A 23,562-nucleotide genomic window follows, 5' to 3' on the forward strand; every position below is an offset into this window, starting at 1 on the left:
TGGAAGAGTCTCCAAGGAGATCACCAACATCATTTGGTGTTGAGTTGTCTTCAATAGCTTCAATTTCATGTTCCATGGGAGAGGATTCAATTATTGATAAGAAATCATTAATGATTGAGTCCATCTCTTGATCAACCTTCTCATATTCTTCAATCTTTATATGCTCCGGAGGTTGTTGAGACTTCCATGGTGGTTCCGCATCTCCTAGATCTTCAACCACTTTCTCCTCTTCTTCAATAACCATAGGTGTCTCCAATCGCTCCAATACAAAGCTCAACTCTTCCTTCTTCTCCACCAGATTTTCCAATCTCTCTTTCATACTTTGCTCATCTTTCAGTTTTTCACATGTGGCCATGGAAGCACCTTGAGTATTCAGATATTGGTGGGCTAAAGTATGCACTACCTTAGTCAAATTAGTCATAAACTCTAGGGTGTTTCTTTGCATATCCGCTTGGCCTTGAAGTAGCAAGGTAAGAGAGTTATCTATTGGGGCTTGGGGTGGATAGAAAGGTTCATTATTTTGGAGAGAGGGCTCATAGTGACAAGGTGGTTCTTCATAGTAAGGGCATGGAGATGGTGTGCATTGAGGTGGTTCTTGGTAGTACTCATGATAGGGTTGTGGTGGTTCTAAAGGTTCTTGCTCATAATGGTCATAAGAATATGGTATGGGTGATTGGTCATACAATGTATGTGGGTCACAAGAAGGTGCTTGGTAAAAATGGGCTTGTGAGCATGGTTGGTAGTCATGTTGAGGATAAGGTTCATAAGCATATGGTGGTGGTACTTGATTATCATAAAAAGAGTCACCATAGCCATCAAATTGGTATGCACTAGGATGTGAATTATACCTATAAGTATCCAGAGGTTGTTGCCAATAGGAGTGATCAATTCCTTGAGGCTCCCCCCATCTTGAAGTGTTCCATCCTTGGTACATGTTGTCATTAAAGTCCACATTTCCTACAACATGGTGAGAACCAAACTCATAGCCAAAGTGAGAGTTCATAGTGGAAAAACAAAATAAAACTAACAAAAACTAGTAGAAAAGCAAGAGACAAACCTATTTACACTACTCACATTTATACAATAACCAATAACATAACACCATTGCAATTTCCCGGCAACGGCGCCATTTTGATGAACGGATTTTTTGACGGTTTAGAATTTCTCTAATGAGATCTCGTTGTAAGTATAGTTTCTAAACCAAACAATAGTCCTTTCATACAAAAGATTGTTTGTCACTAAAATAAACCCCTAAATTTATAAACCGAAGTATTGGAACATCGGGTCGTCTCTCAAAGGAATTGCAGGGTAGTGTTCTTGTCATTGGCCATGGACAAGTATATTTTAGGGTTTTGATTAAGGAACAAGAAAAGTAAATGACAATGGAAATGTAAATGATAAAGCGGTCTTGGCAAGGTTTGGTGGTTAAGGATCTCTATCCTTATCACTAACCACAATATGAGAATTGGCAAGGATCAATCCCACTAAGTCATCCTCTAACTAGTAGTAGAGGAAAGTCAAGTGAGCTATATCAATCCAAGTCCATAAGTCCTAACTCTCCACCAATTGAATTAGTGAGACCTAGAGTTAATGACTCTCGATCATCAATTACTTGGACATTAGTAACTCAAGAATTCCTAAGTTACCTTCCCAAGCCAAGAGCATGAAATTCAACTCTAAAATCCAACCAAACATTTTATCAAACACTTGGAAGGTACAAAAGGAAAGCATAGTAAATTGACAACAAGAATAGAATCTAACAATAATTATTGTAAGGAATTAATAACAACAATCAAGGGAAACACAATTATCATGAATTACCTCAAATTGAATTGAAAGAAAATAGAAGAAGAAATAGTGCATCAACAACAAAGTATAGAAATAACAAGAATGAAATACAAAATTAGAGAGAGGAAGAGTGGAGAAAAAAGAGATTGTAAAGGAAAAGTAAATCAAAGCATGAATTAAACCTAGATCTAAGATTATTGACCTAAACCTAATCCTAGAGAGAAGTGAGAACTTATCTCTCTAAAACTAACTAAAACTAATCCTAACGTGTGTTATGTGTGTCATTCATGTGTTCCCCTTCATTCCTTGATCTAATTAGCCTTTTCCCACCAAAAACTCAGCTCCAATTGGGACTATAAACCCTCCAAAATCACCAGGCACGTGTTTGACTAAAGGAGTCACGTGTGGCCTTCGGCGCATACGCGCACAGCCTGCATACGCGTCCCTGGAGCATTTTGCAATCCGCGCGTAGGCGCATAGTGTGCGCGCGTCCATGGGCTTTCTCCAAATCTTTGGCTTTTCATGATTTCTCCACTTTGTATGCTTTCCTTTCACTCCTTTGATCCCTTCCTAGCCCTTTTCAACCTGAAATTACTAGCAAACACATCAAGGTATCTAGTGGAATCAAAGGAAGATTAAAACTATCAAATTAAAGGTCTAAAAAGCATGTTTTCACATCTAAGCACAAATACGGAGACAATCACAAAATCATGCTATCTCATTGAATAAATGTGAGGAAAGATTATCAAAATGCTCTAAATTCAACACAAGATAAACCCTAAAAACGAGATTTATCATAACCTCCAAGACATATCATGGTTGCAGACTTTGAGGAGGTTGATCATGAGATCGGTTCAATAATTAATGAGTTTTTACCTACAATTGAACCCTCTCCCATTGAACTAGAGGAAGAGGTTAATCTTGCAGAAGCTTGTCAAGAGGTGGGGATCATCAAAGAGGAACCCAAGAGAGTGAAGCATACATTGGCAAGGCCGCCACTGAAGATACCTCCCCCCAAGCTATTACCATCCAACACAACATTCAAGTGGGTAAAATTCTTATCCTTAAACTCTACCTTCCCACTTGAATATGGTCTGTTTGAAACGGATGGACAACTTAGAGCTATTTGCGGTTTTAAGAGTAAAAGAGAGATGGTTAGCGGTTGACAACACCATCCTAGGTTCGTTATGGTTGGAAGCTCAAGGCCTAATTGCAAGGGTTAGTATAATTCTCGATTGATTGGGTCTAGGAGGATGTTTGTGTGCTTAAATGAGAATTCCAAGGCTAAACCACCTGGATGAAATCCTGACGATCAACTTGAAGACGGATGTAGAAATAAGATTTGGGATCCCAGCATACAAGAGGATCAACTTTGGGAGCTCAAAGCTTGTGGAGAACTTCATCACGGCTTGGTGAATTTATTTGGAGATGTTAAAGCTTATTGGAAGTCCAAGCGTTGGAGGAAGTTCAAAGATGAGTTCAAGCACAAGCCACCATGACATGGAGCACACCAAATGTCCAACTTAAGGATAATAACTAAAAGTGCTAGGTGGGAGACAACCCACCATGGTATGATCCTACTTTTTTATTAGTTTTAATTTATTTCTGTCAGTTTTAATTTCCAGTTCTGCATATTTACTTTTATTTTGCAAAAAAAATATAAAATAAAAAAAGAGAGGAATCTACGTGAACGCGTCATGTGTGACTGCGCAACAAAGAGAAAACAAACAGAGAGTTGCGATGGAGACGCACGGGAGGGGTGCATGGAGCACGAACCACCCCACGCGTACACGTGCCCCACGCGTACGCGTCACCTGCACATTAGTCCATCCACGCGTAAGGGTAAGTGACGCATACGTGTGGGCTTCCCAATCGGCATAAAAGAGTGTCTGAACAGAGAGTTGTGATGCCATGGCGCTGGAGTCGCGCGAGTGGTCACGCGTACACGTCACCGACGCTCACGCGTCAGTTCCTATTTTTGGCCACCCACGCGTATGCGTGAGCGACGCGTACGCATGAGCGACGCGTACGCGTCGAATGGATATTTTAATTTTCACGCATACGCATGATGCAGGCGTGCACGTTGACTCCATTTCTTGTTTTCTATTTCTCTTCCTTCTTCTCTCCTCTCTTACTCCTTATTCTTCTTTTCTCACTTTCTTCTCATCCTTATTCTCTTTCATTCTCTTTTACATACTGCATTTTTTACTTTCCTTCATTGCATTTGTATTTTATTCATACTTTTATCTCCTTTTCTAATTTCTTATTTTACCATTGGTGTTAAATGTTTGTATTCAACTGTTGTATCTTTTCTTGCATTATTTTCGTACTTAGTGACTTGTTTTACATTATTGGGTGATATTATTTATCTGTCAATGCCAATTTTTTATGATACCTGTATTCCTTTTGCATTGACATAAATTTGTATTGTCTTTCATTACCCACTATCTCTCCCCTATTGTTGCAATTTTCGCATTATTGATATGCCATTTGCTTCTACTGTTTTTTCACTTTCATGTTGTAACTACCATGTAGTTGAGACCCTTATTATTTGGCATTAACCCACCCATATTTTATTTATTTTCTTATCTTTGTTTCTGGGTTACGTTCTTCCTTTTTCTCTTCCTTCAGGATGGCCACTGAGACGGGAAAGGAAAAGCTTCTCAATGGGGCTATAGACAAATACCGACTTCCATGGGTCAATTATTTCCTTCTCAACACCAATGTTTAATTTTTTTTGTTAAATTAGTTGTTGCATTTCCATGTTTGATTGCATGTTTGTTTGATTTTGTGCATTTAGGTACTACTTGGTTGAGGTAATATTTTTTTTTTCAAGAAACTTTTTATAGCATTTCACTAATTTGAATTAAAATTTTTGTTAAACTTGCTTGAAGAATTTTATTTTGGAACATGGTTTAGAGCTCGAACATACAAAACCAGTAAGATTTCGAGCTTATTTGATTGATTGCATTTTATCAACCAATACTTTGTTTTTGGTGTGTGTTATTCTCTCTAAAATTGTAATCTATGTCTTGCTTAATTCTATATTTCCATTATTTGATGTATGCATGCACTTACATGATTGAGGCTTTGTTTCACTGAGCTTACATACCCATATGGTCTTAACCTTTTCATTATCCTTTGTAAACCAATGTTGAGCCTTTTAACCCCATTTATTCTTTACTTTAGCTCATCGCTAACTCTAAGCAGAAAACAATAATGTCCTTAATTTGAATCCCTGGTTAGCTTAGACTAGTGAGAGTGTTCATGATTTAAGTGTGGGAAAGTTGGGTTTGGAAACATTTGGTTTAAGAATTGGGTGTTGTATATCTTTATGAAAATATGAAATAAATGTTTAGGACATGTTCATGAATTCAATAATTTAATCATATGTATTGAGGAAAACAAAAGAAAAGAAAAGAAAAATAAAAAAAGAAAAAAAGGGAAAAAAAGAGAAAAAAAAAAAGAAAAAGAGCAAATAATAAAAGGGGACAAAATGCCCCAAAGTAAATGGTGAAAGAAATGCATATATACTGTACTCGAAATTAGGATGCATGAATATGTGAAAAACATGGTTAATAGATAGTTGGATATTATATTATGATTACATGGATTGTCTAAGTTAGGTGGAAAGTTTAGGCTAATTAAGGATTCAGATTTCAGTCCACTTGGCCAAATACATTCCTACCTTGACCCTAACCCCATTACAACCCTTAAAAGACCTCTTGATATGTGTATTTGTGCATCAAATTATTTGTTGATTGGTAGAAGAAGAGCAAGCCTTAGAAAGCAAGGTTAGTAGAGAATTGAGAGAATCGAACCTTAAACACTTGAGTGATTAGAGTGTATACACTTCCGGTGAGGGTTCGATGCTCGATTCCTTGTTCCCGACTTTCATAAGCTATCTTCTTTTGCAAGTTTACTTGTACTTTATTTTATGATTTTAATTAGTGAGATCCAGTTCATATTTCTTCTTGAAAGATCTGCTTACTTTTAACCAAGTACGTAAGAGCATTTTGCATTTAGTTGCATTCATATAGATAGGTCGCATTTCATAAATTCCATCATTCCTCTTCACTCTTTTAGTTCTCTTGAGCTTAGCATGAAGACATGCTAATGTTTAAGTATTGGGAGATTTGATGCACCACTATTTTGTGGTACATTTTGTACTTAATTGAGTGGATTTTATCCACTAAACTCACACTTATTCATATAATTCGCATGTTTTACATTTTCCTTCCTAATTTTGTGCTATGATTGAAAACATGCTTCTTTGGCCTTAAATTTGCTAATTTTAATCCTCTCTTATTACCATTTGATGACATGTCACCATGTCATATTTTTCTATGCTTTTTCATACAAGAAATTGATAATTAGTGCTTAATTATTGCATTCTTTAGTGCTTAAATGGTATATTTCCTTGATCTTTTGATTTTATAAATTTTGTAGGAAATAAGAAGAAAAAGAAGCAAAGAAGCACAAAATAAGCTAAAAAGAAAAAAAAGCTTTGGGGCACACTTTGAAGTTGGAGCACACTTTGGAGCCTTAGGTCACGCTTTTAAAAGTGTGGCCCATGACCAAATCAAGGAAGATTGACAATCAGCACAGCCACCCAGGAGCTCAACATTTGCGCCAACATTTGCCTCAAACGTGAGGTCAAACGTTGGCTAAGGAATACCTTGGGAAATGTTGCTCCCCACAGCCTGAAGGGGTATACTTCCAACAAGAATAACTTGAGCTACAGAGTTCCAAATGAGGTGATTCAAAAAGCAATGAAAAGTAGGGATTGAGATCTTTCCAAGCATATATGGCACTACATAATGGACACTAAATCTGAGGGAGAAAACTGCCCCGAAAGTGCATAGATGAACATGGTGTCAACCTGTAGTAAGGCCAGCTGACCTCTGCACCTTCGATGGAGTATAACTCGAGCTGTGAAGCTCCAAACTACGCGCTCCCAATGGCATTGGAAAGTAAACATTCAGGGCTTTCCAAAAATATATAATAGTATGGGGTGGACAATGCGTTTGAGCCTCAAGAATCTGGTGTTTTCGTCTATGTTTAAGTGCTAACGTCGCCTCAAACGTTGCACACCGCCACCAGCGACCCTGTCTCCTTCAAAGGGGGCATAACTTGAGTTGTAGACGTCCAATTGAGGTGATTTCAGTTGGGTTAAAAAGCTGATATTCAAAGCTTTCCAATATATATAATAGTCTATAGTGGGTATGAAATTGGCATCGATGACAAGAGGACAAAGTAGCGTCCCAAGACTTGATGTGCAACAATGGTGTCAACGTTTGCTTCCACGTTTGCCTCAAACGTGAGGTCAAACATTGCTTGAAACGTTACTTGAATGGCAGCCTGGGAGGAGCCTCACGTTTGCGCCAATGTTTGAGGCAAACGTGAGGCCAAACGTTGCTAGATGAATGCCCTGCAGGAAGCCCATGCCTGCCCAACGTTTGCGTTCAAGTTGGCCTCAAATGCCACCTCCAATGCCAGCAAAGTTCAGCCAGGATTGAAGTTGGATGCCCAACGTTTGCGTTCATGTTTGATCTTAAACTTGAGGTCAAACACCAGTGACAGATGGTTGGCTGGTCTGCAGAACATCCTTACACGAAGACGTTTGAGTCAACGTTTGACCCCAAACGTTGACTCAAACGTGAATGCTCCAAAGTCCAAACTGCAAGCAGATTTCTTCTCAAGACCAAGAGCAATCAATTAGGGCCATTTTCAACTCAAATCCAAAGCAAGCTAAGCCCATTACCATCACTCAAAGGCACAAGAGATAGTTAAAATAGGAATTTCATTTAATTGTAATTTGTTTTTAATTTCACTTTCATTTTTCGTTTTTATTTTGTAAAGCCTATATAAGGCATCATTTTCATCTTTGTTAGAGAGGTTGGCTCTAATAGAGAGCATTAAAGGCTGGCTTCACTAGGGAGCATTAGGATTAGAGAGCTCTCTCTTAATTTTCATTTTTATTTTGAATCTTGGGTTGAGAATTGAAGAAATTCTGTTTCAATCTCACCTTGAGAATTCTCTCTGTTTGCTTGTTTGCATAATTCAAGGAATTTTGAATTGGGATTTGAATTCTCTTTACTGCTTTCATTTTCTACTTCTTCTGCAATTTGTTCTTTTACTTTTCTGCAATTATTCTCTTGTTGGATCAAGGAAGGACTTGAGATCTAGACTTGTTTTCTAGTCTCCTCAACCCCTGAGATCCTCAACTTCCCTTTAACTATTGCAATTAAGCTGCATTTTACTTTCTGTTTGGTTCCTCAATTCAGTTTACATTAAGCTTGCTGCAAATCTCATTTACATTTCCTGCAGAATTTTAAATTCCTCTGCAATTGCTCTAAAATCCTGATTCACTGCAATTTTGTTTCTCTGTTTACATTGCTCTCAATTTACTTTCCTGCAATTTAAGCTTTCTGCAAGAGTTCTAAGCTTTGATCTATTGCTTTCTTTAATTTCCAGCACCCAACCCCCCTTTACATTTAATGAAATTTACATTTTTTGTCATTTAAGATTCTTGCAATTTACATTTCTTGCTCTTTAAGATTTTGCTCATTTACTTTCTACAACTTTTAATTCACTGCCATTTACTTTCTGTTGGCTACATTCCATCAAATTTCACTTCAATGTTAGCTTGACTAAACTAATCACCCACTAAAGTTGCTTGAACCATCAATCCCTGTGGGATCGACCTCACTCTAAGTGAGTTTTACTACTTGATGCGACCCGGTACACTTGCCGGTGAGTTTTGGTGTTGGAATTCGGTTTCAACCCATCAAGTTTTTGGCATCGTTGCCGGGGATTGATTTAGATCAACAATGATTAAGTGGGTGAGAAGTCTAGATCAAGCATTTTTTTTTGTTTTTGTTCTCTGTTCTAAGTTGAAACCAAGGTGTTTGTGTTTTTGCCTCACTAAGAAATTCTTTCTCTGTGACATGAATTTCAATTTTCATTGATGGTGCGTTTTACAAAATACAAATGGAGTTCAACTCATCTTATGGTCAAACAAAATTTTATGGGATATTACCCACCATCACCAATTTCTAATGGTGGCTGGGAATATCACCAAGAAACTTCAAATTCCGGGTACTCCAATTCATGGAGCTATGCTTCAGAACCACAAGATGAGAAAGAAAATCATATGGGATATTTTCTTCCACCACAAAATGATTCAAGTCATTATTCCAATGGTGGCTGGGAGTATTACTAGGAAACTGCAAATTCTGAGCAGTCAAGTCACATGAGAGATTGTCCAATAGCCAAAGACTCACAACCAAAACAAACTTTCAATAGCCAAAGACTCTCAAAGCTTGAGTCCATGCTCAAAAGATTTGCAGAGGAGACAAAGAAGTACTGAGAAGAATAAGAAAAGTCCCTCAAAAACATGGGAGTAAGGTTAGCTCAATTGTTGAGTGCAACGAAGAAAAAGGAAGGGCTCATGGAACAACCAATTCAAAAGGCTTTTGATGAAGAAAATACTCCAAAAATCATACAGCAACCATGTCTTGAATTCAAGAAAGTGAAGGCAATTAACAAAAGCACCGAGAAGAGGATTGTGACCAAGATACCAAGGACAAAATTCAAGAGGAGGTCAACTACAAGCAATCCAACCCCTGGACCACTAGCAAGCAAGCTCAATCAAGCCATGAACAAAAGAAAGCTTGCTGAGAGGAAACCAAGAAAGGGGACAATAGCTGAAACTTCTCCCCCCTTAAAGTCATTCCTCTTAACAAATTGGAAGAAGAGGAAGAAAGTGAATAACAACGTGTCAAGCTAATGACACTAAAAGAGCGCTTGTTGGGAGGCAACCCAACCTTGGGTAACATTTTATTTCTTTGTCTAGTTCATTTTCTCTGTCTGTTTAGCTTAAATCTCAATAAATTGGCATATGGTTACATTCTAAGTTTGGTGTTGCCCTACAACAAACTGTTTTCCATCTTCATGGATGATTGCATCAATTTTACATAGAAGTGTCACACTAAGATTCTAAGTTTGGTGTGCCACTTAATTTTCTATGCAAGTCATCCAGCAGCACCACTTGTTTGTATAATCACAATGCCTCTGCAGTTTTATTTTTCTCTTTTGATTTAACATTTTTCATTCTATTTGCTGTAGTTATTTTTCTGTTTTTTAAATACTTTCCTCTAGTTTGCTTATTAAACTGTCTTTGTTAGTACATCACCAAGAGGTCCTTATTCATGACATATTCTTGGCTTGGTGATTGTACTTAACAAATAACAGTTTCATTTGCTTAGTTTTAATTCAAATAAATTGACATATGATTGCATTCTAAGTTTGGTGTTGCTATGCAATAAAATTTGGTTCCAATTCTTACAAGATACTTGCATTAATTCCAAGTGAAAGTGTCACACTAAGTTTGGTGTGCCACTTATCTTTTATGCAATGCATTGTGCACACCTTCTTATCTATGCAATCAAAATGTCTCTGTCTCTTGTGCCTTGATTGTTATCTTTAATTTTGCTTGCTTAAAACACATGTGCTACTAACATTTCATTGTATAAAACATTCATGATCCATCTTAGCCCCATAGCCATTGTTCTAATTGTTGCTTGAGGATGAACAAGCATTCTGAATTTGGCAACGGAAAGGGAAGAATGGGAGAAAAATGACAACAATAGAAAAGATGAATTACAAGGTTGTAAAGTTCCTTTTCTTCTCCTTTGTTTCGAGCACTTTAAATTGCCTGATTGTCTTTATGTTCTCTGTATGCATGTGTGGTATGAATGAGCATAGCCTGAATTATGATCTGTAACATGTTGCCATGCCATTATGACTACCAACTTGAGTTTTGTAAAGTTTAAAGCAGTAAAGTATCATGATCATAAACAAACAAGGCATTAAAGAAGAACTTAGCATGTGCATACAAGTATTGGAAGGCTAGTATGGTTAATTGTTGCTCAATTGCATTAGATTTTATTTAATTGAAGTTTTCATCTAGGACATTTTGTGAAATCTTTTAAAATCATGAAAACCTTGAAAAAGTAATTACAAATTAAAGCAAGAAAAGAAAAAGGGGAAGAATGAGAAAGTTGAAGGCTCTGAGTACCAATGACAATTGTCAAGTACTTGTGGTATTTATGTATCAAGTAAAAAGCTTGAAAACAAAACACTTAGAAGTCAAGGCTAGGCTCAAGTGCAAAAGCACTCCCTCAAAGCTCAAGGCTCTGAGCATCAATGATTAGAGAGTCAAGAAAAGAAACAAATGAGCTTAATGAAGTCCTCTAATTAAATGCTTGTGGTGCTTATGTATCAAGTGGTAATACTTGAAAACAAAGCATTTAGAGTCGTAGCTTTGTTATCAACTCATGGGGTAAAGCACCCAAAAGGAGAAGCTAATAAGAAAATCAAAAGCTTGTTTCAAGGAAGAAATATAAGAAAAAGATTTCATAAATTGAGCTAGACAGAAGCATCAATCATTTACATTTCTTTTGTGATTGTAGCATGCTTAGAAAACTAGCTTACCATAAACATTGAGTTGCTATTCTTCTTACCTTGGATTGTCAATCTCTATTGCATGATTCTTTTCTTGCTTGGGGACAAGCAAGGTTTAGGTTTGGTGTTGTGATGACATGTCACCATGTCATGTTTTTCTATGCTTTTTCATACAAGAAATAGATAATTAGTGCTTAATTATTGCATTCTTTTGTGCTTAAATGGTATATTTCCTTGATCTTTTGATTTTATAAATTTTGTAGAAAATAGGAAGAAAAAGAAGCAAAGAAGCACAAAATAAGCTAAAAAGAAAAAAAAGCTTTGGGGCACACTTTGAAGTTGGAGCACACTTTGGAGCCTTAGGCCACGCTTTTAAAAGCGTGGCCCATGACCAAATCAAGGAAGATTGATAATCAGCACAGCCACCCAGAAGCTCAATGTTTGCGCCAACGTTTGCCTCAAACGTGAGGTCAAACGTTGGCTAAGGAATACCTTGGGAAATGTTGCTCCCCACAGCCTGAAGGGGTATACTTCCAACAAGAATAACTTGAGCTACAGAGCTCCAAATGAGGTGATTTAAAAAGCAATAAAAAGTAGGGATTGAGATCTTTCCAAGCATATATGGCACTACATGGTGGACACTAATTATGAGGGAGAAAACTGCCCCAAAAGTGCATAGATGAACATGGTGTCAACCTGTAGTAAGGCCAGCTGACCTCTGCACCTTTGATGGAGTATAACTCGAGCTGTGAAGCTCTAAACTACGCGCTCCCAAATGGCATTGGAAAGTAGACATTCAGGGATTTCCAACAATATATAATAGTATGGGGTGGACAATGCGTTTGAGCCTCCAGAATTTGGCATTTTCGTCCACGTTTGAGTGCTAATGTTGCCTCAAACGTTGCACACCGCCGCCAGCGACCCTGTCCCCTTCAAAGGGGGGCATAACTTGAGTTGTATACGTCCAATTGAGGTGATTCCAGTTGTTTTAGAAAGCTGACATTTAGAACTTTCCAACCATATATAATAGTCTATAGTGGGCATGAAATTGGCATCGATGACAAGAGGACAAAGTAGCGTCCCAAGACTTGATGTGCAACAAGGGAGTCAACGTTTGCTTCCACGTTTGCCTCAAACGTGAGGTCAAATATTGCTTGAAAACGTTGCTTGAATGACAGCCTGGGAGGAGCCTCACGTTTGTACCAACGTTTGAGGCAAACGTGAGGCCAAACGTTGCTAGATGAATGCCCTAGAGGAAGCCCACGCCTGCCCAACGTTTGCGTTCAAGTTGGCCTCAAACGCCACCTCCAACGCTAGCAAAGTTCAGCCAGGATTGAAGTTGGATGCCCAACATTTGCGTTCATGTTTGACTTCAAACATGAGGTCAAACGGCAGTGACAGATGGTTGGCTGGTCTGTAAAACGTCCTTACACGAAGATGTTTGAGTCAACGTTTGACCCCAAACGTTGACTCAAACGTGAATGCTCCAAAGTCCAAACTGCAAGCAGATTTCTTCTCATGACCAAGAGCGATCAAGTAGGGCCATTTTCAACTCAAATCCAAAGCAAGTTAAGCCCATTACCATCACTCAAAGGCACAAGAGATAGTTAAAATAGGAATTTCATTTAATTGTAATTTGTTTTTAATTTCACTTTTATTTTTCATTTTCATTTTGTAAAGCCTATATAAGGCATCATTTTCATCTTTGTTAAAGAGGTTGGCTCTAATAGAGAGCATTAAAGGTTTGCTCCACTAGGGAGCATTAGGATTAGAGAGCTCTCTCTTAATTTTCATTTTTGTTTTGAATCTTGGGTTGAGAATTAAAAAAATTCTGTTTCAATCTCACCTTGAGAATTCTCTCTGTTTGCTTGTCTGCATAATTCAAGAAATTTTGAATTGGGATTTGAATTCTCTTTACTGCTTTCATTTTCTACTTCTTCTGCAATTTGTTCTTTAAATTTTCTGTAATTATTCTCTTGTTAGATCAAGGAAGGACTTGAGATCTAGACTTATTTTCTAGTCTCCTCAACCCCTGAGATCCTCAACTTCCCTTTAACTATTGCAATTAAGCTACATTTTACTTTCTGTTTGGTTCCTCAATTTAGTTTACATTAAGCTTGCTGCAAATCTCATTTACATTTCCTACAAAATTTTAAATTCCTCTGCAATTGCTCTAAAATCCTATTCACTGCAATTTTGCTTCTCTGTTTACATTGTTCTCAATTTACTTTCCTGCAATTTAAGCTTTCTGCAAGAGTTCTAAGCTTTGATCTATTGCTTTCTTTAATTTCCAGCATCCAACCCCCCTTTATATTTGATGCAATTTACATTTCTTGTCATTTAAGATTCTTGCAATTTACATTTCTTGCTCTTTAAGATTTTGCTCATTTACTTTCTGTAACTTTTAATTCACTGGCATTTATTTTCTGTTGGCTACATTCTATCAAATTTCACTTCAATGTTAGCTTGACTAAACTAATCACCCACTAAAGTTGCTTGATCCATCAATCCCTGTGGGATCGACCTCACTCTAAGTGAGTTTTACTACTTGATGCGACCCGGTACACTTGCCGGTGAGTTTTGGTGTTGGAATTCAATTTCAACCCATCACCATTCGATGCCGTGATATGTTTATTAAGTGTTTTCGGGATTTACAGGGCAGGAATGACTTAGAGGATGGAAAGAAAGCATGCAAAAGTTGAAAGAATACAAGAAATTAAAAGAATTGCTGAGCTGTCAAGCCTGACCTCATTGTACAAATCAATCATAACTTGAGCTACAAAGGTCCGAATGAGGCGGTTCTAATTGTGTTGGAAAGCTAACATCTGGGGCTTCAAAAGGATATAAAATTTGCCATAGTTTCCATGCAGTTAGGTGACGCGTACCCGTGGATGACGCGTACGTGTGACCTTGCAAAAGTTCAGCGACGCGTACACGTGATGTACGCATACGCGTGACGTGCGCCATATGCAGAAATTGCAGAAGATGCTGGGGGCGATTTTTGGGCTCCTTTTTGGCCCAGTTCTAAGCCCAAAAACATAGATTAGAGGCTACAGAGTGGAGGAATCTGGGAGACAACTTTCATTCACATAATTTTAGGTTTTAGATGTAGTTTTCTAGAGAGAGAGGCTCTTTTCTCTCTCTAGGTTTTAGGATTCTTAGGTTTAGCTATTTTCAATTTTACATTTCTACTTTACTTTAATTTAGTTTCTCTTCTACTCTTATTTATTCTAGCACTTTAGTTTTTCTTCTTTTGGTGATTTATTTATTTATCCACTTTAGTTTATGAATTCTCATGTTAGATTCAATTTCCCTTTTTAATGCAATTTGAGGTATTTCATATTTATTGCTCATTTCTTCGTTTATTATTATTGATGTTTACAATTGGTTGTTTGGATTTAATATTCCTTGCTAGTTTTCTATGTTTTTATGTTGTGCCTTTCAAGTGTTTGATAAAATGCTTGGTTGGATTTTAAATTAGATTTTTATGTTCTTAGCTTAGATTGAGTAATTGGAGACTCTTGAGTTATCAAATTCTTTTGTTGATTAGCAATTGAAAGTTGCTAGTTGATCTGAATTCCACTAAAGCTAGTCTTTCCTTAGGAGTTGACTAGGACTTGAGAAATCAAATTGATTATTTCCACTTGACTTTCCTTCATAGTTAGAGGTTGACTAAGTGGAGCAATGGACGATTCTTGTCACAATTGATGATGATAATGAGGATAGGACTTCTAATTATCAATCCTTGCTAGGAATTTTCATAATTATTAGTTTATTTTCTTATCATTTACATTCCTTGTTCCACATTTCAAAAACCCAAAAAGATACAATCCCATAACCAATTATAAGTACACTTCCCTGCAATTCCTTGAGAGATGACCTTAGGTTTAAATACTTCGGTTAATTTTATTGGGTTTGCTTAAGTGACAAACAAATTAAATTTGATTGAGGTTTAATTGTCAGTTTAGAACTATACTTGCAACGCGGTTATTTTTGTGAAATTCTTTATCGACGATTTCCCCCCGTCAAAGCACAAGAAAGCAATTGGTTGGAGCTTGGCCGACATTGTGGGGATTGACCCCTGTATGTGTATGCATCGTATTTTTCTCCAAGAAGGAGCTCGGCCGGTTAGACAACCCCAAAGAAGGCTCAACCCCACGATTCTTGATGTGATGAAAAAGGAAGTCACAAGGCTACTTGATGTGAATATTATCTATCCGATTTCCGACAGTGAGTGGGTGAGCCCGGTCCAAGTCGTTCCAAAGAAATCAAGAACCACTACTGTCAAAGAGGATGATGGATAAGAGGTCACTACAAGAGTGCAAAATTCTTGGCGAGTATGCATTGATTATAGGAGGCTAAACGCCGCAACAAGGAAAGACCATTACCCCTTGCCATTCATTGACCAGATGTTGGACCGACTTGCAGGTAAATCTCATTATTGCTTTCTTGATGGTTTTATTGGCTACTTCCAGATACACATTGCTCCCGAGGATAAGGAAAAGACCACCTTTACTTGTCCCTTTGGCACCTTTGCTTACAAAAGGATGCTATTTGGGTTATGCAATGCACCCGCCACTTTTCAGCGGTGCATAACTAGTGTCTTTTATGATCTTATGGAGAGTTGCATGGAAGTCTTTATGGATGATTTCATTGTATATGGGGTTTCTTTTGATAGTTGTTTAGAGAACTTGGCCAAAGTCTTAAAGAAGTGTGTTGACACTAACCTTGTGCTCAATTTCGAAAAATGTCACTTCATGGTGAGGCAAGGCATAGTGTTAGGACACGTAATTTCTGATAAGGGCATTTCTGTGGACCCAGCCAAGGTTGATGTCATTACCAGTTTACCTCACCCCTCTTTTGTGAGGGAGGTCCGTTCTTTTTTGAGGCATGCAGGATTCTATAGGCGCTTTATCAAGAATTTCAGCAAGATTGCATTACCATTATCATGCCTACTCCAAAAGGATGTGGACTTTGAGTTTGATAGTGCTTGTGCCGAGGCATTTGAGGAGTTGAGGAGAGCTCTTACCACGGCACCAATTGTGAGGGACCCTGACTGGACGCAGCTGTTCGAGATCATCTGCGACGCGTCAAATCATACCGTAGGTGCCGCGCTTACACAGCGCGATGATAAGCTCCCTTACATCATTGCTTATTCCTCAAAGACATTGGATGCGGCACAATCCAACTATACCAATACGGAAAAAGAGCTCTTAGCTATTGTTCATGCATTGAATAGATTTAGATCTTACTTGCTAGGCTCCAAAATAGTGGTATACACGAATCATGTAGCTTTAAAGTATTTGTTGACAAAGAATGAGTCGAAACTTAGGCTCATACGTTGGATCTTGCTCTTGCAAGAGTCTGACATTGAGATTAGAGATCGAAGTGGTTACAAAATTTAGTTGCGGACCATCTAAGCCGCCTTGAAAATCTTAAATATGACCCATTTCTGATTGACGACTCATTCCATTTGGATGGTTTGCATGCTGTTTCAGATAACTTTCCTTGGTTTGCACCTATGGCGAACTACTTGGTTGCTAATATTTTCCCTCCCAACTTTTCAAAACATCAAAGGGATAAGTTGAGGAGTGATTCCAAATATTATATTTGGGATGATCCTCACTTGTGAAAAAGGAGAGTAGACCAAGTAATTCGAAGGTGTGTCCCAGAATCCGAATTCCAACCTATCCTTGAATTCTGTCATTCATCCAAGTGTGGCGGCCACTTTGGTCCACAACGGATAGCTAAAAAGGTTTTCGATTGTGGATTCTGGTGGCCAACATTGTTCAAAGATGCTAACCAATTCTGTGTGTCATGTCACCAATGTCAAAAGTCCGGAAATGCATCCCAAAAGGATGAAATGCCTCAACAACCAATGTTGTTTTATGAAATATTTGATGTATGTGGCATAGACTTTATGGGGCCATTTCCTAACTCAAGTGGATATATGTACATCCTGTTAGCGGTTGATTACGTATCAAAGTGGGTAGAAGTACCTACCCGCCTTGATGACGCTAATACTGTGGTTTCTTTCATTAGAAACAATATTGTATGCCGCTATGGGTCGCCACGAGCAATTGTGAGCGACCAAGGTTCTCACTTTTGCAACAGGAAGGTAGAAGCACTACTCAAGCGATATAGGGTACTACACAAGATTGCAACCGCTTATCACCCCCAAACAAATGTGCAAGCGGATGTGTCTAACCGAGAGATAAAGCGAATTTTGGAAAAAGTTGTGAGTCCACAAAGGAAAGACTGGAGCTCTCGGTTGGAAGAGGCATTGTAGGTATATAGGACACCCTATAAAACTTCGTTAGGGATGAGTCCCTTTCGGATCGTCTATGGGAAGGCATGCCACCTCCCAGTGGAAATTGAACATAAGGCCTATTGGGCGGTTAAGCAGTGTAACATGGATTTCACCAAGGCGGGTATAGCCAGGAAATTGCAACTAGAGGAACTTGAATGCCTTAGGATAGAGGCCTATGAGAATGCACGGATCTACAAAGAGCAAACTAAGGCATTCCATGATCACCATATTCGCAAGAAAGATTTTTAAGAAGGTGACGAGGTTCTTCTATACAATTCAAGGCTCAGATTCATGCCCGAAAAGCTCCGTTCAAGGTGGGAAGGCCCCTTTAAAGTGAAAGGAGTGATGCCCTATGGTGTGGTCGAGCTATTCTACCCTCAAAGTGGTGCAACATTAAAGGTGAATGGCCACAGGGTAAAGAAGTATCATGGCTATAAGTCACCGAAGGAGTTGGAGGTATTCCTACTTAAGGATGCACCCAAAGGAGGAGAAGCTTATGCTCATGACCGTCTAACTTAAAGACATTAAAGAAAAGTGCTAGGTGGGAGACACCCCACCATGGCATGATCTTCCATTGTACATAATTTCTTGCATATAGTTTTAGAACCTTGTTGGATTTTGTGATTGCTCGATGTTGTTGGATTTGTTTAGGTATACTAGATTTTGTTAATGTTGTTGAATTGTTGATATTCATGTAGATTTCATTGATCTTGGTTTGGTTGAATTGGTAACGTGGAAGAAAATGCTTCATTTTGAGTATTGCATGAATTTGTGAGTGTTTTCTTGACTATCTAGCTTGAATTCCTGCCATGAATGTGTTGAGATTGCCTTTCTTTATGTTAAAAAAACGTCGTTCCACGCATAGGAGTGGACAACGCGTACGCGTCGATGCTTTTTTTCCAACCTCTGGTACAAAAACCAGAGAGTTGTGCTGGGCCTGTGCCAATTCTGTAGTGGGAGCACAATGCTTCCCGCGCGTGCACGTCTACGACGCGTACGCATCAATAGCCCATAACGCAACCCACGCGTGAGCGTGGGTGACGCATACGCATCGATTGCTGAGTTCGCAACCTCTGGTACAAAAACCAGAGAGTTGTGCGAGTTTTATGCTACATTTGTGTGAGGGGCACAATCTCACCCCACGCGTGCATGTCGTATGATGCCTACGAGTCGCTGGAACATTGGCACACCCACGCGCAAGCGTGGGCGACGCGCACGCGTCGGTTGCTAATTTTGCAACCTCTGGTACATTTTCCAGAGAGTTGTGCCACTTTTGTGCGCAACGCACAACTGTTTCCAAGCGTGCGCGTCCCATGATGCGTACGTATCCCCTCTCCTTTCTTACGCGTGGGTTTCTGGTCATCCACGCATACGCGTGGATGACGCGCATGCGTCGCGTCCCCGACGCAGCTGATATGCAGCGCGCCTTGTTTCAAATCCTTCATTATTCTTCTCCTTCTACTCCTTCCTCCCCTCTTCTCCACTCTTCCTAGCCCCTTGTCTCCACCCATTGCCACCGGCGACTTCATCCACCGGCGACCACCACCTTCGGCAGTCCCACACTCTATTTCTTTCTCCTTTCTTTTCTCATTTCTTCACTTGCACTCTACCTTACCTTCTTCTTCTTGTCTCAAGGGTCTTACTCTTCCTCCTTCTCTTTTGTCTTTGTTTAATTTTCTCTTACTAGTTGCATTTATTTACTCTCTTCCATTTATTCTTAGTTGCATTTTGTTTAAATTGTTCTTGTTTAGTTGCCTTCTTTTTTTTATATATTTTCCATTGGTGTTGAACTTTGAGCTCTCTCTTGCATTGATGGGTTATTTTGATATATCTTGACTCCATTGTGATTATGTGGTGTTGTTATGATGATTGGTATTTCATTTTGGGATGTTACATTTTTTATTTCTCTCCAATTTGCTTATTGTTTGAAGATTGCACACCAAGTGTTTGTTGAAAAGCACATATACCATTTTGGTTCATTTTTGACATTATGCTTCCAACTTAGTGCTTCTCTTCCATATACTTGTGTTTCTTTATTTGCATTGAGCCTTTATGCTTCATATTTGCCATTCTTATGCTCATTACCCATGACTTGCTTCTTCATAGCATTTTGCAAGATTAGTAATCCCACGTTTTCTAACTCCACCTCCTTCTATTGCATGCTCCATTGTCTTGGAGTTAGATTAGGTGCATGATTTTCTTGTGCTTATTATCTGTCTTGCATGTGTTACTTTGTTTTCTCATTGATGCTTGAGTTTATTCTTCTCATGCCTTATACTTGCATGCTTCTCCTACTCTTGCATCTCATGCTAGTGGTATATCGCATGATTACATTGTTGTCTTGTTTACATGTTGCAGCTGTCATGTCTTCGAGACACTTTATTCCTTTGTGGCATTATTTATCACTTGCATGTTATTCTCCACGTGTTGTTTCTTTGAGTTTAATGTTTCCTCTTTTCCTTCCTTTTTCAGGATGGCCACCAAAAAAGCAAGGAAAAGGCGTCAAAAAATCCGGCCACAAAAAGAGCACCTCAAAGATCAACCACCAAGGTGCGCCCTACACCACAAGCTAAACCCCTCTCCAAGAGGGTGCAAAAGATTATTCATATTGATGAGCAAGAGAAGGGTAACCCTGCAAAGGACCCCACAAGGTTTTCTAACCGCTTTTGTGAGCTCATGTTCCTCGCTATGGTTGAATGAAGTTATCATTCTGAATATCTCCTCGCCCCTCCAAAGCACATTGTTCAGTTTGTGATGCTCTGAATTGAGAGGCGACAATGGGATTTCTAATGCGGAGACCGCAGGAAGCCAACCTTTCTTGGGTGGTGGAGTTCTACTCAAACTACCACTTCCCTTCTCTTTAGTCAGTTTTTGTGAGCCAGAAGCAAGTCCCAGTTTTAGAAGAAGCTATTCAAGGGATACTTAAGGTCTTACCAGTGGCGGATGGGACAGACGGTTACCAAGAGGTCCTACGTCGACGCAATTAATTTGAGTTTGATTGGGATTCGATCCTTAAGGTCATTGGCCAACCGAAAACACATTGAACCCAAGGGAAACTCAGGCTCTGGCCTAAGTGCATTGACGCACGTGCACTTACTGTGGAAGCTCGAGCGTGGGCTCAAATCTCGTCCCACTTCATCCTTCCAAGCACTCATGAGTCATCCATCACAGCGGACTTAGCTCTCCTTGTTTGGTGCATTCTCACAGAGAGGCCAGTCTACATCCCTCTTCTCATCCGACAAGCGATGGATCACGTCCATGCTAAGGATAACCTCCCTTTTCCCGCCTTGGTATCAGATTTGGTTGCTGCTGCTGGTGGCCCACACGAGGCTAAGGACATGAAGGCGATGATTCCAACGAAGGGCGACATTGTCCCGAGCGGAAGATATCTTAAGCCTCCTACGGACACCACAAGCCTTGACATAGCTCCCCCTTTGACATCCCAACCACTTCATCAGCACCATAGAAGTCAACCCACCAACTGATTCTTGAGCTCATTGCAAAGGTGGATCGATATGAGCGGTAGAACAAACGCCGATTTGCTTACATGAAGAAGCTTTGGGGTTGTGTTAACCCACCTATGGAAGAGCCGGACATTTCCACATCCACTTTAGATCACAGTGAAGCAGGCACTCAAGATACGGATGATGGAAGTGGCGACCCGAATCCCACTTTGCGTATCACAAATGGCACGGAGGACCGTGTAAATCTCTAAGTGTGGGGAGGTCAGTTACCGACTTCCGTAGGTAACAACCTTTTTCCTTTCAACACCCATAATTTTGATTTTATTTTGTTAATTAGGGTAAATTGCATAGTTAGTTTTTGTATTTGAAGACTTTTTGCATGGTAGTTTCTTTTTGTTAGGACTACTTGGTTAGGGTGATGACTTCTTTCCCAAGAAATTATCTTTAGGGCACCCTACCAATTTTTTAAAAAAAATTTTGTAAACTTGCTTTGAAGAATTTATTTTGGAACATAGTTTTGAGTTAAGAACACAAGCATGTGAGTTTTGAGCCTAATTGTGTGGTTACATCTTATAACCATTTATTTCAATTCTTGTGTGCAATATTCTCTTTCTATGATTGTAATCTTTGATTTGTTGAATTTTATATGTCCATTATTTCATGTATGAATGCACTTATATGATTGAGGCCATTGTTCACTGAGCTCACTTACCCAAATAGCCGACCTTTTATCTTCCATTGTTAGCTAACTTGAGCCTATGTTTAACACATTTGTTCTTAATTTTAGCACATTACAAGCTTCAAGTGAAAAATAATGAATGTACCTTGTTTGGATCTTTGATTAGCTTAGGCTAGTGAGAGTGCTTATCATTCAAGTTTGGGAGAGTTGGTAACATTGGTTGGGATAAAAGAGTATTTTTATATTTTTGTCAAAATTTTGGGAATTGGGTACATGCTCATGCATTAAATGTTTAAACTATATGCATTGATACTCTTGTATATACTTTAGTTGGAAAAATATGATAAAAAAATGATGATGAAAAAATAAAGAGAAAAGCAATAAAAGGGGACAAAACGCCCCAAAGTAGAGTTCAATAATATCAATGCATAGAGGATGTGAATTGAAAAGAGAATGCATGAGTGTATGAAAAAGTGAGGATTATGAGTAGTTAGGTTTGTTTAGAATTTTATAGGTTGTTATATAGGTTAGGTGGGAAGCTTAGTGTTCCGAGGGTTACCTGAAACTGAAGGTCGATCTCGGAGGAGATCTGCTGTGGTGGTTAGAGCTGTCGTGTCCGACTTGCTGGACCTTGAGATGTTGCTGATCCTTGATCACCGGAGGGGGTGGTACTTGTAAGAGACTCCAATGCCTAAGTTAGGACGGGCTTTAAGCAGGTTTTTTGTGTAGATCAGAGTATGAGTTATACCTGGGTGCTCCAGTATATTTATAGTAGTGTAGAGTGACATTTCTGGAGATAAGTTTGTTATCTTATCTTATCTTTGAGCGAAGTCACCTTATCTTTTAGGCCAGCCGCCTTTAGAGTGGGCTGCGTCCTTTTATTTGGGCCTACTTAGGCCTCTGAGGCGTTTTGTCCGAGCTCTTTGCGAAGAGGTCGGTAATGGACCAACCTTCCAAGAGGTCGGCCTATTTGCTTTAGATTATCTCGGATCTTATAACTCGGACAGGTGTATGAACAGTGCCCCTGCTTGAGCTTCGACCTTCCTATGAGGACGTGCTTTTAAGCTTCGACCTCTTTAGGAAGTCGTGTTCAAGCATCTTCCTTGGTTCATGTCCGATCCACCTTTGAGTGGTAATGTGGGTTTTTTACCCTTGCCTTTTTGGATCATGCCTTGCTTTGAGTTTGTGTTGTCAACCCTCTGCTTTGGCGGAGTTGTCCTTGTGGCTTAGTGTCCGGGCTTTTAGTGACTTGTCCGATAACTTTTTAGTGTTCTTTATATAGAACATTTTTAGTCTCGGATGACTTTTGTAGCCCTGTTTTGAGCGCCATCCTTCCTTGAGCGGAGTTGTATCCCTTTTGGCTAAGAACTTTTGAGCCTTTAAGTTGTTTCTCAACCTTTAGGCTTGTTCTTTTTCGAGATCGTACTTGCGCCTCTCCTTAGATGACGTCGACCTGAACGACTTTGCTACCCGGGCTTTTTAGTCACATTCTGATAAACCACTATTTTATGGTTTATCTTGTGCTCAATTGAGTGGATTTTGTCAACTCTTTACCCACTTATTCATAATATTTGCATGGTTTTATATTGCCTTCCTAATTATGTGCTTTGATTGAAAACATGCTTCTTTGATCTTATATTTGCTTATTATTAATCCTCTCTTATTACCATTAGATGCCTTGATATGTGTATTAAGTGTTTTCAGATATTATAAGGCAGGAATGGCTTGGAGGATGGAAAGAAAGCATGCAAAAGTGGAAGGAATGCAAGAAGTTGGAGAAATTGCTAAGCTGTCCAGCCTGACCTCTCTGCACTCAAACGGCTATAACTTTCGCAACAAAAGTCCAAACGACG

The 23,562-nt window shown here is 39.1% G+C and overlaps 1 protein-coding gene across 1 annotated transcript; it reads left to right on the forward strand.

The window, feature by feature from the left end:
- The first annotated feature begins 660 nt into the window (after positions 1-660).
- On the forward strand, positions 661-17,545 carry LOC140180666 (uncharacterized). Its single transcript, XM_072221933.1, has 4 exons — positions 661-759; positions 15,732-15,911; positions 16,221-16,529; positions 16,973-17,545. Exons 1-4 carry the CDS (start codon positions 661-663, stop codon positions 17,543-17,545), a joined length of 1,161 nt encoding a protein of 386 aa, XP_072078034.1.
- The last annotated feature ends 6,017 nt before the right edge of the window (positions 17,546-23,562 follow it).

The sequence above is a fragment of the Arachis hypogaea genome, chromosome 17 (assembly GCF_003086295.3).
Source record: "Arachis hypogaea cultivar Tifrunner chromosome 17, arahy.Tifrunner.gnm2.J5K5, whole genome shotgun sequence".
NCBI lineage: Eukaryota > Viridiplantae > Streptophyta > Magnoliopsida > Fabales > Fabaceae > Arachis > Arachis hypogaea.